Consider the following 15,022-nt stretch of genomic DNA (forward strand, 5'->3'; position numbering starts at 1 on the left):
GTGGGAAGGAGCATGGAACTTCCATGCCCTTCCCAGGGGCACCACCCTCCAGGCATCTCCAAGTGTTCAGATATCCAGAAGCTCTCTCAACCCAGTCATTGTGGGTTTTTATGGAGGCTTCATGAAGTAGGCACAATTGATTAAATCATCAGCCAGTGGTGATCAGCTCAGTCTTTAGCCCTTCTCCCCTTCCCTGGGGGTCCGGAGATGAAGCTGGAAGTTCCAACCATCTGCTTGATTCCCCTGGCAACTAGTCCTCATACTGATGCTATGCAGGAGCCCCTAGCTACCAGTCATCTCAATAGCATATGGAAGGACATCTATCATTTTGGCAATTCTAAGGGTTTTAGGATAAAAGAGCAGGATAAAAACCAACATACATATTAATTCTTATATATCACAAAAGCATAAAAATAAAATGGAGTATAAACTTGAAGATGACATAAAAAAATCAATTGGAAACAATGACAGGAAACGAGAGTCTGCAAAAAGGGACAGAGTGTTTACTTAAACTTTTGGTTCACAGCATATTGTTTAGAGCTCTCTGTGCTAATGTCAAATTTGTGCCTATGCTTTTCATTCATCATTTCATCTTTCTTTTTTTAAAGAAGTGCTTGGTACCTTTATATTTCTAGTAGCTTCCTTTTATCCATTCAGGCCATTCCTTAAAATGATTGCTGTTTTTTCAGTTTATTAACTCCCAATAATCTTGACTTGGGAACTTAAGAACCTGGTGATATTTATAGATGGTTACACGCACACCCCAACATCCTTTTAGCATTCTAGAGCTGGGCAATTCACATATGATGGAACAGTTACAGAAGCTGAATAATAATGAACTGTGGGTCAAAAATACCTAGAACCCAGGCTTTTGTACCACTCATTGTCGTTTTGTTTTCAGTTCTGTCTTTGGGCATTTCCTAGAGCTCTGTCCACCCTTGTTTGTAGGCATTATAATGACTGTATTGTGCTTTTCTGTCCCCAAATGAAAAAACTGCATGGTTCATTTAGAAATTCAGACAATCACAGAAGTATAAATATGAAGTAAAATTTCTTAAAAATTCACCACTTAGAGAAAATCACTAACTCACTGTTTCCTGACATAACCCCTTACCCAGATGCTAAACTTTATCTCTACATGTTTAGCTCCCTACTGAAAATATTCTGTAATGCCCATTCAGACTCAGTCTGTGCATGTCCATGGGGCTGCCCTTGTCCTGGTCAGTCCTGCTCAGAACTTTGTAATTATCATAGAGTACACTCAAGCAATATTTATTACATCCGCTGCATTTCATTGTTGAGTACAGTTGATTTCTTTCTTCTATCAGTAATAATCAATGAGGATGGGTAGCCACCATCACTACCACCAACAAACCCAGCTTGGAAGTTATCACTGTAGTTACTGTTTTTATAGGAATATACCCAAGTTCATCAAGAGTGTTGAGGGTGGAAAAGGTCAGACCACAAACCAAATTTTCAAGACCCCCTACCCTCTTTCAGGTCTGCATACCTTCAAATTTAGTGTTCAAAAGCTTTTGTGTACATCTCATAAAGCACTCTTTTTTTCTGCTTGGAAACCTTTTGGATTTCCTACTGCCTCCAGCCATGATCACCCGTTATCAGTATACACATACCATTAGTGCAGGAGTTCCCAACCCCTGTGTCAGGGACTGGTACCAGTCTATATGGCTTGTTAGGAACCAGACCACACAGCAGGAGGTGAGCAGCAAGTGAAGCTTCATCTGTATTTATAGTTGCTCCCCATCGCTCACTGTTACCACCTGAGCTTTGCCTCCTGTTAGATCAGCAGCGGCATTAGATCCTCATAGGAGCACGAACCCTATTGTGAGCTGTATATGCAAGGGATCTAGGTTGTGCACTCCTTGTGAGAAGCTAATGTATAATGCCCGATGATCTGTCACTGTCTCCCATCACCCCCAGATGGGACTGTCTAGTTGCAGGAAAATAGCTCAGGCCTCCCACTGATTCTAGATCATGGTGAGTTGTATAATTATTTCATTATATTACAGTGTAGTAATAATAGAAATAAGGTACACAATAAATACAATGCGCTTGAATCATCCCAAAACCATCCCCTGTCCTCAGTCCATGGAAAAATCGTTTTCCACAAAACCAGTGCCTGGTGCCACAAAGGTTGGAGTCCGCTGCATTAGTGGAATGCAGGATTTTCATAACTAGGCATCCACATAATGCCTGATTTCTTTCCATTATGGTTGGCTACTGGGTTAGGGATGCGGTGGAGCTTCCCCTCTGATAATTAAACTTCTCCTTTTTTCTATATAGCTTCTCCGTCATGGTATTGGTCTGTCCACAAGTTCTGATAGTGAAATGATTACCCAGTTACTGGCGTATACTCCTCCACAGGAACAAGATGACACCCCAGACTGGGTAGCAAGGTAAACAGAGAACCGGACTAAACTTAGAGCTCTAGTAAGGAGAGTTTTGCCTTGCATATGTTTACAACTGAAGTTATTCCTTCAATTGTTTAATTAATTCCAGGATTAAAAACTTGATGAAGGAAGCACCCACAGCATACTCCCTGCTTATAATGCACAGAGATGTTATTTATGCAGTACGAGATCCTTATGGAAATCGTCCGTTATGCATTGGTCGTCTTATTCCAATGTCTGATATAAATGACAAAGGTAATGAACTTCAGAAGGAATATCATTTCATAAGGTTTTTCAGTTATTATTCTACTGCCGTCAAGCCCTGAACTCTTTAGGTATAGAAAGTTGACGGATGGGAGGGAGCTAGGTTAAAAAAAAAAAAAAAAAAAAGGAAAATTGTATTCTTCATTTTTAAAGTACATTTCTTTGAGTACTTTTGAGGATGAGCCCCTTTTCTTTCTTTCTTTCTTTCTTTTTTTTAAACAGTTTTGCTCTTGTTGCCCAGGCTGGAATGCAATGGCGCAATCTCAGCTCACCGCAATCTCCACCTCCTGGGTTCAAGCGATTCTCCTGCCTCAGCCTCCCCAATAGCTGGGATTACAGGCATGTGCTGCCATGCCTAGCTAAATTTTGTATTTTTAGTAGAGACAGGGCTTCTCCATGTTGGTCAGGCTAGTCTCGAACTCTTGACCTCAGGTGATCCGCCTGGCTAGGCCTCCCAAGTGCTGGAATTATAGGCGTGAGCCACTGTGCCTGATGTGGTGATGAGTCCTTTTTAATGTGTGTAATGGATGTTCCTATTTTTTCCTGTCTCAATTGCCTATTCATGTCCTTTGCCTACCTTTTACATTTCTGCAGTGTGATTTTAGTGGTTTCTAGCTATGAAATCATAATATTAGAAGGAATCTTAAAAGATCATTTATTTTACCTTTGGCTTAAGTCAAATGAGGATCCATGGGCTGTTAAAGTCATAGAAATGGCTATTCTATGAGTTTTGTTTACTTATTTATTTGGTGTTAGCTGTTCTGTTGAAATAGCCTCTTAAATTTTCTTGAGTCCATTCGTTAACTGAATTGATTTGTGGTTTACAGAGAAAGAAACAGAAGGATGGGTGGTGTCTTCAGAATCTTGTAGCTTCTTATCTATTGGTGCAAGGTAAGTTTTACCTTATTTAGCATATTATCTTTTCCAACATTGAAAAGAATTTTTTAGACAGTTTTTTATTTACATGAAAGTTTTCTTTCTGATAACTGCAAGAAAAAATTTACAAGTGAGTTTTCTTAGGCATGTTATGCTCAGCAGTTGCACTGAGTTTAATGTTCTAGTAACACCTAATTCTGAAGCTGGTATTCTTTCAATATATTATGAAACTTATTTTATTTTTAATTTCTTTATTCTTTTTCGTATTTTTCTCTTTTTATGGTACAATATGAACATGGAGACATTTTAGAAAGGAAGAACTTCCTCAATGAATTATGATAGAAAAATGTAAGCCAGGATAAAATGTTTTCTTTATACTTTATTCTGTTAAAATTCAGTTCTACTTAGGGCCCTTAATTTTTGAATTCTATACTAGAATTTTGTGATAACAGAAAGATATACAGAAATCATTGCTTGGAGACATACCACTTTTTAAAAAGTCACTTCTAGATTTTATATTGAATGAATCAATTGTTTCTCTAAGGGAAGTCACTCTGAGTGCTTTCTAATTAAAGTTTTCATCAGCCTTAAGGACTAGTTTATTAAAAGTCTTCTTTTTTTTAACATTGTTTCCCAAGATATTACCGTGAAGTCTTGCCTGGAGAAATCGTGGAAATATCCAGACATAATGTCCAGACTCTTGATATCATATCAAGATCTGAAGGAAACCCAATGGCTTTTTGTATCTTTGAATATGTTTATTTTGCAAGACCAGACAGTATGTTTGAAGGTAAGTAGATTTCTTTTCTTTGAATATTCATATAAATGTTTTAGCTATCTTGTTGAAACATGGCAGTTCTTGGCTCAAAGTCTTACCTGGCTCTTTGAAGGCATATTGTTATATGTTGTGGATATAGGACTGAGCCCACAAGTCATGAAATCATTATTTTCCCCTTCCGTTTGACTCTTGGATGTTGTTTATTGTTTAGGAGTAAAGGCTATGATTTTTAGATCTATATGAAGATCAAATTTTTTAAAAACCACACAGTTGAATTCCTCACTTTATGTATTTCCACATTCGTATTTTTTATATATTGCTTTCCTTTTTATACTCAATCTATAGAATTTTAGCACTAGTTTTTTAGAATAACACTGTTATGTTATGCTAAGTAAAAATACTCTCTCTCCTTTTCCAAACACACCAGACCAAATGGTTTATACAGTAAGATATCGTTGTGGCCAGCAGCTAGCAATTGAAGCACCTGTGGATGCAGATTTGGTTAGCACTGTTCCAGAATCTGCTACGCCTGCTGCTCTTGCTTATGCAGCAAAGGTATTTTCTCTTAATTAACATGCAGTGAATTGCTCTCCTAGCTATGGAATAAGAAATCGTTGCCTATAAAGAGAAACGCATCAACATTTCTAAGGAGAAAGGAAGGTTTGGTGGTTATGTTGGTTTGTTTACAGGTATTATTTTCCAGCCTTTTTGCCTAATGGCACTATTTTAGTGAAATCCACCAAAAAGTTCACTGAAAAGAAAAAGGGTCACCAAAGGGTTCAGAAATTGGCCCCCCTTCTTTTTAAAAAGATAAAATCATGAATATACGGTTGACCCTTGAACAACATGGAGGTTAAAGGTGCCAACCCCCTGCACAGTCAAATCTGTGTATAGGTTTTAATGCCCCAAAACTTAACTGCTGATAACCTACTGTTGACTGGAAGCCTCACCAATAACATAAACAGTCGATTAACAGATATTTTGTATGTTATATGTATTATATACTGTATTCTTGCAATAATGTAAGCTAGAGAAAAGTAAATGTAAAAAGTAAAAAGTAAGCTATGAAGAAAATCATAAGGAGGAGAAAATATATTTACTATTCCTTAAGTAGAAGTGGATCTTCATAAATGTCTTCATCCCCATCGTTGCCTTCATGTTGAGTAGGCTGAGGAGGGAAGAGGAAAAGAAGGGGCTGGTCTTGAAGTCTCAGGGGTGGCAGAGATGGAAGAAAATCTTCCTATAAGTAGACTCATGCACTTAAAACCCATGCTGCTCATCAGCTATATATAGATGTCAGTGGAAAAATTTACTTAATATTAAAATAAACCTTGAATTATCTTCGCAACTCACTGGAATATTTGCTTGGTATTAAGTATGGGTAATAATAAAGCTGTTTATATTCATTTAGCATAATGTTGTTGGTATTATGCTTTATTTTCATAACCAGATAGATTGTGTAACTATAGTAATCCTGGGGTATAACATCTAATATTCACTATTTTGGATACTTTATTAGCTTCTAAAAGAATTAATATGCATACATTTTAGAAAAGGTTACCTTAAGAAATGGGTTAATTACCTCCTGTTCCTAAAAAGCATCTCATTGGTCTACTGGTTTTATTTTAATTCATTTCTTTAAAAATTATTTTGATAATGAATTTTTCTGACAGTGATTTAATCTTTGTTATATCTTCATATGCTTAGTGCTATCTTCCAAAACAGAGGAATAATATTTAAGACAAAAACGTTATGAGTCCTATCAAAACGAATTGGTTTTTCTACCAAGTATGTTATGTTTAGTGGTTTTTCTGTTTGCCTTTTTTTCCAAATATTAAAGGAAAATTATTTTGAAATTTTACTTGAATATTGTGGTGGCAACACAATCTAGAGAAAATAGTCACCTATTCTGTGTATTGCTCCTCATTGTCCTTTCATTTCTTCTCTATCAGTGTGGACTCCCATATGTAGAGGTGCTGTGTAAAAACCGATATGTAGGGAGAACCTTCATTCAGCCAAACATGAGGTTAAGACAGCTTGGTGTTGCAAAAAAATTTGGAGTATTGTCAGACAACTTTAAAGGCAAAAGAATTGTTCTTGTAGATGATTCAATTGTGAGAGGCAATACCATCTCACCTATAATAAAACTGCTCAAAGAATCTGGTGCAAAAGAGGTAAGTAATATTAAGACATATTCTAAAGCATCAATTAACAATAAGATACTGGCATAAAATTGCAATTCAGGGTAGTGAATCAAAATGGATGTTTAATATAATAAATTAACTTTTTAATATCAGTTTCGTTTAGGAATAGCTGTGTAGCAACTTGGAGAACATGTAACAGCCATACTTACATTAAATGTAATCCTTAATAGATTAAAAAGCTCAATATAAAATATTAAATTTGATTTTTTAAATGTAATATTTTAATTTAAATATTAAAATGCTGGGTGAGGTAGCTTACGCCTGAAATTCCAGTACTTTGGGAGTCTGAGGCAGGAGGGTTGCTTGAGCTTAGGAGGTTGAGAACAGCCTGGGCAATATAGTGAGACCCTGTCTTTACAAAAATAAAAAGATAATAATAAAATCAAATTTTAAAAAAACCTAAATTTTTTTACAAAATTAATTAAAAGACTAGCAACCCAAAATATGCTGGGCACAGTGACTCATGCCTATGATTCCAACACTTTGGGAGGCTAAGGTGGGCTTGAGTCCAGGAGTTCAAGACCAGCCTGGGTGACATAGTGAAACGCCACCGCTCCTAAAAATACAAAAAATGGGTGGGTCATGGTGGCACACCCCTGTAATCTGGCTGAGGTGGGAGGATGGCTTGAGTCCAGGAGGTAGAGGTTGCAGTGAGCCGAATCAATCTCAAAAAAAAAGGACCAAAAATACAAAATACAAAATAGAATGCTTTCTAAAACCAGTGGAGTATTTCCTTCTCTGCTTGAAGACATACAGCCAATCCCATTGTAATACCTTTGATTTATTTAAAAAAAAATTTTTTTTAAGACAGTGTTTGGCTCTGTTGCCCAGGCTGGAGTGGTATGGCACCATCTCAGCTCACTGCAACCTCTGCTTCCAGGGCTCAAGCAATCTTCCAACCTCAGCCTCCTGAGTAGCTGGGACTACAGGCATGCACCATTGCAGCCAGAATAATTTTCGGTATTTTTAGTAGAGATGGGGTTTCACCATGTTGCCCAAGCTGGTCTCAAGCTCCTGGGCTCAAGGGATCTACCTGCCTTGGCCTACTAAAGTGTTAGGATTACAGGTATGAGCCACCATGCCTGGCCAAGTTATTTTTTAATATCACTTTATGTCTTTTTTTTCCTTGATAGCAGGACTCACTGTGCCACCTGTTGGAATGCAGTGGTTCGATCTCAGCTCACTGTATCTCCGCCTCCCGGGCTCAAGTGATCCTCCCACTGTAGCCTCCCAAGTAGCTAGGACCATAGGCACACAATACCATGCCTGGCTAATTTTTTGTATTTTTTAGTAGAGGCAGGGTTTCATCATGTTGCCCAGGATGGTTTCAAACTCCTGAGCTTAGGCCATCCACCCACCTCAGTCCCAAAATGCTGAGATTACAGGTGTGAACCACCCACACCTGGCCTCACTTTATGTCTTGAAAAATCCGTAATTTTAATTTTTTTACGATTCCAAAGCTTATTCTATTTCAGTAGCTCATATTACAGAAGTGAGATGCTATTTACAACTAACAGTTGAGTAAATTTAAAAATAAAATCTCAGCCTAAGCAACATAGTAAGACCCCATCTCTGAAAAATGAAAAATAAAATCTGTAGAAAAAAGTGGGATGAAAAGAAGCATGCCAATTTATTTAGAAAATTTCCAAGATAATTGTGATTATGATTTTCCAGGCTTTTTTATATCTGTGTTTAGGATTATGATAATCTCACTCTGGAAGTCTGTGAAAATTATGTAATAGATACAGGGATTTAACATAAGTTCCACATTGATGGCAATAGTGAAAAAGATAAAGTCAAAGAACTTGGAAATGGCTTAAATATCTCCTTGTTGGAGAATATAATTTAGTAAATTGATATATCAGTGTGATCAAATATGATGCAGCCATTAAATACTAAGAAGACTGCATAGCACGGGAAATAAAGAAAATGTAAAAAGTAAATGTGGGTCCGGCGTGGTGGCTCACACCTGTAATCCCAGCATTTTGGGGGGCCTACATGGGTGGATCACCTGAGGTCAGGAGTTCGAGACCAGCCTGGTCAACATGGTGACACCCCATCTCTGTTTTAAAAAAATAAAGAAATAAAATAAAATGAAAAAATAAAAAGTAAATGTGAACATGGAGTATAGCCATATAAATGTGCCTGATGAAAGGCAAAAAATAATAGACAAAAACAGCTCTGTTGTAATAGTAAAGTCTTTGTTATAACCTGGTAAATAGTATTTTTCCTTTTAAAATGGTAAGATAAGGGATAGGCAAAAGTACCAGGTATTACAAGAGAAAATCTAAGTGGCTCTAGGAATGTAAAGATATCAAATGAGAAGTAGGGTATCTAGAGAAAGAAAATTCCTCGTGATCAGGTGACAGAAAGAAAAACAAGAAGCAGCTTTGTAGAACGAACCCTTTATTAGTGACTGACATGGTGAAATTCTTGTTCAGGATACTTTGGAATCTGTAGCAAGGCTGCACCAAGTAGGATTCTCTGATAATGATTTGATTTCTCTGAGTAGTTCTGACTGAACACTGCAGTTCTATGTTTACCATGTGATTTTCCAGGATTCTTTTTCATGTGTTACTCAGTGAAACAAATTCTATAGTATGTTTTTTCACCCGTATGTTGTTACTGAATATTCTGCAAAACAATTTTATATCGTATTTGCATAATGAAAGAGAATTTTGCATAGTCATTACAAAACTTGTGTGCAATGATTTCTTCCCAAGGTACACATTCGAGTAGCTTCACCACCAATTAAATACCCATGCTTCATGGGAATAAACATTCCTACAAAAGAAGAGCTCATTGCCAATAAACCAGAATTTGATCACCTTGCAGAATATCTAGGTAGGTATTAAAATTTCTATAAACTTTGATTATTAACAGAAAATCCAAAGCTTGACAGTCTTTACACAGTTAGTAAAAAGGAGTATTCAATGTTTGTTAAAAGTATTTATACATGTTAAGCAGATACTGAATATTATTCTCAACAGTGAGAGTAGTGGGCATGGGCAGACACTAGAAAGTCCTGTGTTGGAGAGATGAGACAAGGAAGAAGTGGTTTCCAGGTGGAGAAAAGTGCAGGCATATCACTTAAAACCTCCCAAAAGTCAGATCCCAAGAAAAGCCAAATAATTTAATCAGATTCTAACAGAATAATTTGGATTTGGATACAAATCACAAAGTAAAAAGTTTGTGTAGGCTCATATTCAATAATGAGATAAGGAGACTTCAAGATTGAAGTTATCCTGGATAAGACACCTTACTTTCAAAATCAGGTGATGTATAAACTGTGTAAATAACACATGCTATATCTTCATTGTGACTGGGTACCTCCATACCATTTGTTTGTGGCTGGTGTTTCTTTTGATCTGTCATGCATGTGCCTTACTGGTTAAATATTTTTAAATATCACCCTGTTGGGTGTCATACATGTTATGAGCACTCACACTTTGCCAGAAACTATGCTGCTTATATCGTCTATATTATCATGATAACATCACAAAAATTCTACATTTAGGCAATGTTTCCCACGTCTTATATAGATGCAAAAATAGACTTAGAAAAAGTAAGTGAACTTAAGCTTAAATTTGAGCCTAGATCTTTCTGACTTTAAATTCCATTTTCTCAATTAAGAAAATTATGCCCAGGCCGGGCGCGGTGGCTCACGCCTATAATCCCAGCACTTTGGGAGGCCAAGGCGGGTGGATCACAAGGTCAAGAGATCGAGACCGTCCTGGTCAACATGGTGAAACCCTGTCTCTACTAAAAATACAAAAATTAGCTGGGCATGCTGGTGAGCACCTACAGCCCCAGCTACTCAGGAGGCTGAGGCAGGAGAATTGCTTGAACCCAGAAGGCGGAGGTTGTGGTGAGCTGAGATCGTGCCATTGCACTCCAGTCTGGGTAACAACAGCGAAACTCCATCTCAAAAAAAGGAAAAAAATTATGCCCAAAGCCCTCTAATTCCCTTCTAGACTTGAAGCCTCCTCTGCTGTTTCAGACTGTTATCCCTTAGATTCCAATTTAAAATTTTAAAAATAAAGGAACTGAGTTTTATTGATTTATTTTTTCTTTTTTTTAAAAGAAAGGCTTAAGGAGAAAATTTTATCCTAGCTTATTCTGTTTGTAACCATTCTCTTTTGAAGCATTTCTTCCTTTCTAAAGGAGTTCTCATTACATTTTAATTTTTCCCTCTTTTTCCCTTTAGGAGCAAACAGTGTTGTATATCTGTCAGTAGAAGGACTGGTTTCATCTGTACAAGAAGGGATAAAATTTAAAAAACAAAAAGAGAAGAAGCATGACATTATGATCCAAGAAAATGGAAATGGTGTGGAATGTTTTGAAAAAAGTGGTCATTGTACAGCTTGTCTCACTGGAAAATATCCTGTAGAGTTGGAATGGTAGCCGGTAGGGTTGGATATGTTATTTCAATATAGAAAGTTGGTCAAGAAGTTGTAGTGGTCACACCTCATTTATTTACTGTTACTCAGTTGGTACAATGTAAAATGCCATGCTTCTGTTTACCTTTATAAGTTTTGAGATTTTTTTTTTTTTTTTTCCGAAAAGGATACCAAAGTGCGGTAACTGAACATTTCTAATTGCATATAATACAACAATATGTGGTGTTCTTTTTTTACACAAGCATTGGCTAGCCTTTTTAACTTGGTCAGAGAAGGCAGGTCTTCATTGACATTTGCCAAGTCCATGCTTTAAAGGGTTTGCAAGAAGTTAGAGTTAAGACAGGAGAGGTGACGCCAACAAGACAGGTAAGTTAAATGTAACATTTCACACAAAATTTGAATAGAATACAGTATACCTCATAGGTATCTAGCCTCTACAGTTCTGTCTGTAGTTATGACCTTGGCTTCCCTAACTGTAGACATATCTTTAAGAAAACAAACAAAAAAAACAAAATATAAGCTGTGGTGCCTCAGTTTCCCCACATGTGCAATGGGATATGTATATTATTAATTAAATAGTTAATAGAAATGTGAATAAGTGAGTAGAGCCATCATTTCACCTCTAATTTTAGGGCAGCTCATGCTTGTTAGTGTTTGAAAAGCTGCTAATAATTATTAACTTTTTTGAAACTGGTTTACAATTAAGATTTCATTATATATAATGGAAGGAAACATAAATTGGCAGATCTTTGCCATCTCTCTTTGAGATGTCCTAAAAAGGGTTGTAAAAATCTGTGAAAAAGTTTTTCTTACATTTGACTAGAAAATGTGATCCATAATATTTAATGCCCTGATAGTATAAGCTAAACAGGTAACCTGGTACATTTGAAACAACCAAATTTTTAGATTCAAACAAACCTTTTATCCTTAATTTAATTATCATATGCTTTTTTTCATGAAGTGCTTGATCACTTGCAAGCATATATACATGTAGATGTACAAATACATATTGTTGCAATTAAGTGATGAAGTAGAGACACAATAGGGGCCAATTTTAAGGGTCAAAGTGACAACCACTTTGAGGAAGTATCAATTTATAATCCAAGTCCAAGTATCATAATCCTTTTTTTCTACTTTATTAAGATATAATGAAATTGATTTCTTTTTGGAAGCTTTTTCTTGTAACATCTGAGATTTAGAAGTTTAAGATGACTTGACCCCAAACTCCTGTTTATGTAAGAACTTTTAAACATAAAAGTGTTTGTTTCTGTTATGTTACCACAATTTGATGTATATAGTGTCCAGATCCATTTAGAAATTTAATATTTATTAGTAACTGAAACTGTTTGTCTTCCTTTGGTATACAGTCTTACATGTTATATTATAGCAGGCCAAGATAAAATCTTGACAGCTCTTTAAGCCCGCATGCAGCAGTGGGTCAGATAACCCTGTGGCAGTGATATGGGCAAATTGGCATTTGAATAAAGCCCTGGGACCACCTCAGCATGTGTAGCCTCTTGTCTGAAATGTATTCCCCATGGCAGCATGGAGGAGGCGAGACCTGTGGGTCAATCTTGAACTGGCCTTACTTTGATTTTTAAAACAAGAGACTCAGGGAAAGTACTAAACCAAAATCTCTGATTTTACTTTTATGTTTTCTGTAGTTTTTATTTTGTTTTACTGAGATGCTTTTGTAAAGGAAAATAATACTGGGATAGTTTGATAATTCTACAGATTTCTTAATATTTCTCCATCATGGCCTTTTACTTCACAATTTTCTGGAGTTTTTTTGTTTTTTGTTTTTTACCAATTTAATTTCAAATGTTGTTTAACTGTTTTAAATTTATATAAGTAGAATATTATAAACTGCAGAGATGAAAAATGTGTTTTCATGGGATTTATATTGTGAACTAAACTAAGCCTACTTTTTGTGACTTCTTTGTAATGTCTTGTGGACAAATATGTGTAATAAGTATGTTTAAATATATGTGTATGCTTTTTTTTTCATAGTGACTTTTACTTAGTGCATTATGGTAAACAGCGTGAAGACAACTTCCAGGCTCTGTTCTTGGCACCAGCTAGTCATATCCTATTTCTCTGATCCAGGCGTTTCAATAAATAGGCCATCTTGTATGAACCAGGCAAAACTGCTCGTTGACTATGAGGGACAAATAAAGTAATTAGAAATGCAGTACTAAGTAAGCACCACAGTAGTGGCAAGTTCTTTGGAAGCATTGTGGGGAAAGAGAGTGTCATGGAAGAGGAGGATTAGATTCAAAGTGTGGAGTTGGGTAGGTAAATTAATAAACTGTAGTACATACAGACAATAGAATATTATTCAGTACTTAAAAGAAATGAGCAATCAGTCCATTCAGTGACATGGGTATTAAGTAAGTGAAAGGTGCCACTCTGACAATACTGCATAATTCATATTGAAGATATCCAAAGACAAAGTCTCCCATGCTCAGGATAAACTGGTCACAGACAGGAAAGATTACTAGTAGGGCACCTGACAGCGTTAAGAAAATTTCTGTGCAATTAGGTAAACCCTGGTCACTGGACTGGAGCTTTAATTCTTTAGGTTCCTCCAATCCAACTTTCTTCCATGGAATTACTAAAAATGAGACCTGTTATTTTCTTAAAGCCCAAGCTCAAAAGGGAGAAATCTCATGCCCAAAGGTTCACAAAACTGCCCAATGCTGTAACAAGAGACATTCAATGAAATGTTAACATCGGCCAGGCATGGTGGCTCACACCTGTAATCCCAGCACTTTGGGAGGCCGTGGCTGGCAGATCATGAGGTCAAGAGATGGAGACCATCCTGGCCAACATGATGAAACCCTATCTCTACTAGAAATCCAAAAATTAGCTGGGCATGATGGTTTGCAACTGTAGTCCCAGCTACTTGGGAGGCTGAGACAGGAGACTCGCTTGAAACTGGGAGGTGGAGATCCCAGTCAGCTGGGATCATGCCATTGCACCCCAGCCTGGTGACAGAGCGAGACTCTGTCTCAAAAAAGAAAAAAAAAAAATCTTCATGCTATAGGCAGCTTTTCCCAAGATGATGGAACATAACTCACCATGATAATGACTCTCTTGCCCCTCTTAATTTTTCCTTGTTTATGCATACCTCTTTCATTTGGCAGGATAATGGTGTAATTGAAATTTCACAATCAGTAGATATTGTGAGTGACTTGACAGAATCTGACCTAACAAATCTTTTAGTCCACCATAACATTGGCAGCATCCCCAGTAAACTTTTTGTTCAAATTGTACTAATGCTCTTTTTTAAAACAGTTAGCTCTCTCTGCTTTAATTCAAACCAGTCATGGAATGCTAAATAATAGGATTGCTGCCTACCATCTAAACAAAGAGATGTCTGTGCTTTTGCTCATGCTACATGCTGTACCTGGATAAATTCCTTTGGGGAATTTATGTACACAAAATACGAAAATAGGCCACGTGGTATAACAGGTCTCACCTAATTCCTCATAGTCATTTGATTTATTCAGTTGGTTACCTCTAAGCCTAGGTTCATGGCTCAAAACCATTATGCTGAGATTGCTACTATTAATTATAACTGGTCATATTACTATTAATTTTACTCTATATTTCCTTTTTTTTTTTTTTTGAGCTAGAGCTTCCCTCTTGTCCAGGCTGGAGTGCAATGATGTAATCTCGGCTCACCACAACTCTCACCTTCCTGGTTTGAGCGATTCTCTTGTCTCAGACTCCCAAGTAGCCGGGATTACAGGCATGTGTCATCATGCCCGGCTAATTTTTGTATTTTTAGTAGAGACAGGGTTTCACCAACCAGACTCCCAACCTCAGGTGATGCACCTGCTTCAGCCTCCCAAAGTGCTGGATTACAGGCATGAGCCACTGCTCCTGGCCCTTTTTTTTTTTTAAAGAACTGTTTCCTGTCAAATTTACACAGAAATGCAATGCCTAACAGAATAATGCTGTCCCAGTATTGCAGAATATTCAGGAAATCAGAGAGATCAATGGGTGAAACGAGGATTTTATCAAGGTGGCTACCAGCTCAGCAGATTAGCAGCCCAAGGCTGAGCCCAGGGCAAAGAAAATGGG

The 15,022-nt window shown here is 36.9% G+C and overlaps 1 protein-coding gene across 1 annotated transcript in view; it reads left to right on the forward strand.

Moving 5' to 3' along the window:
- PPAT (phosphoribosyl pyrophosphate amidotransferase) overlaps window positions 1–12,940 on the forward strand; it is a 43,872-nt gene extending 30,932 nt beyond the window's left edge. Inside the window, exons 4-11 of the mRNA XM_002745836.7 lie at window positions 2,305–2,417; window positions 2,521–2,666; window positions 3,503–3,566; window positions 4,190–4,341; window positions 4,757–4,884; window positions 6,282–6,503; window positions 9,257–9,377; window positions 10,741–12,940. Of these exons, the coding sequence (XP_002745882.1) occupies window positions 2,305–2,417; window positions 2,521–2,666; window positions 3,503–3,566; window positions 4,190–4,341; window positions 4,757–4,884; window positions 6,282–6,503; window positions 9,257–9,377; window positions 10,741–10,937 (1,143 nt within the window). The 3' untranslated portion in view covers window positions 10,938–12,940. The remainder of the gene's footprint in view (window positions 1–2,304; window positions 2,418–2,520; window positions 2,667–3,502; window positions 3,567–4,189; window positions 4,342–4,756; window positions 4,885–6,281; window positions 6,504–9,256; window positions 9,378–10,740) is intronic.
- Window positions 12,941–15,022: the final 2,082 nt, after the last annotated feature.

The sequence above is a fragment of the Callithrix jacchus genome, chromosome 3 (genome assembly GCF_049354715.1).
Source record: "Callithrix jacchus isolate 240 chromosome 3, calJac240_pri, whole genome shotgun sequence".
NCBI lineage: Eukaryota > Metazoa > Chordata > Mammalia > Primates > Cebidae > Callithrix > Callithrix jacchus.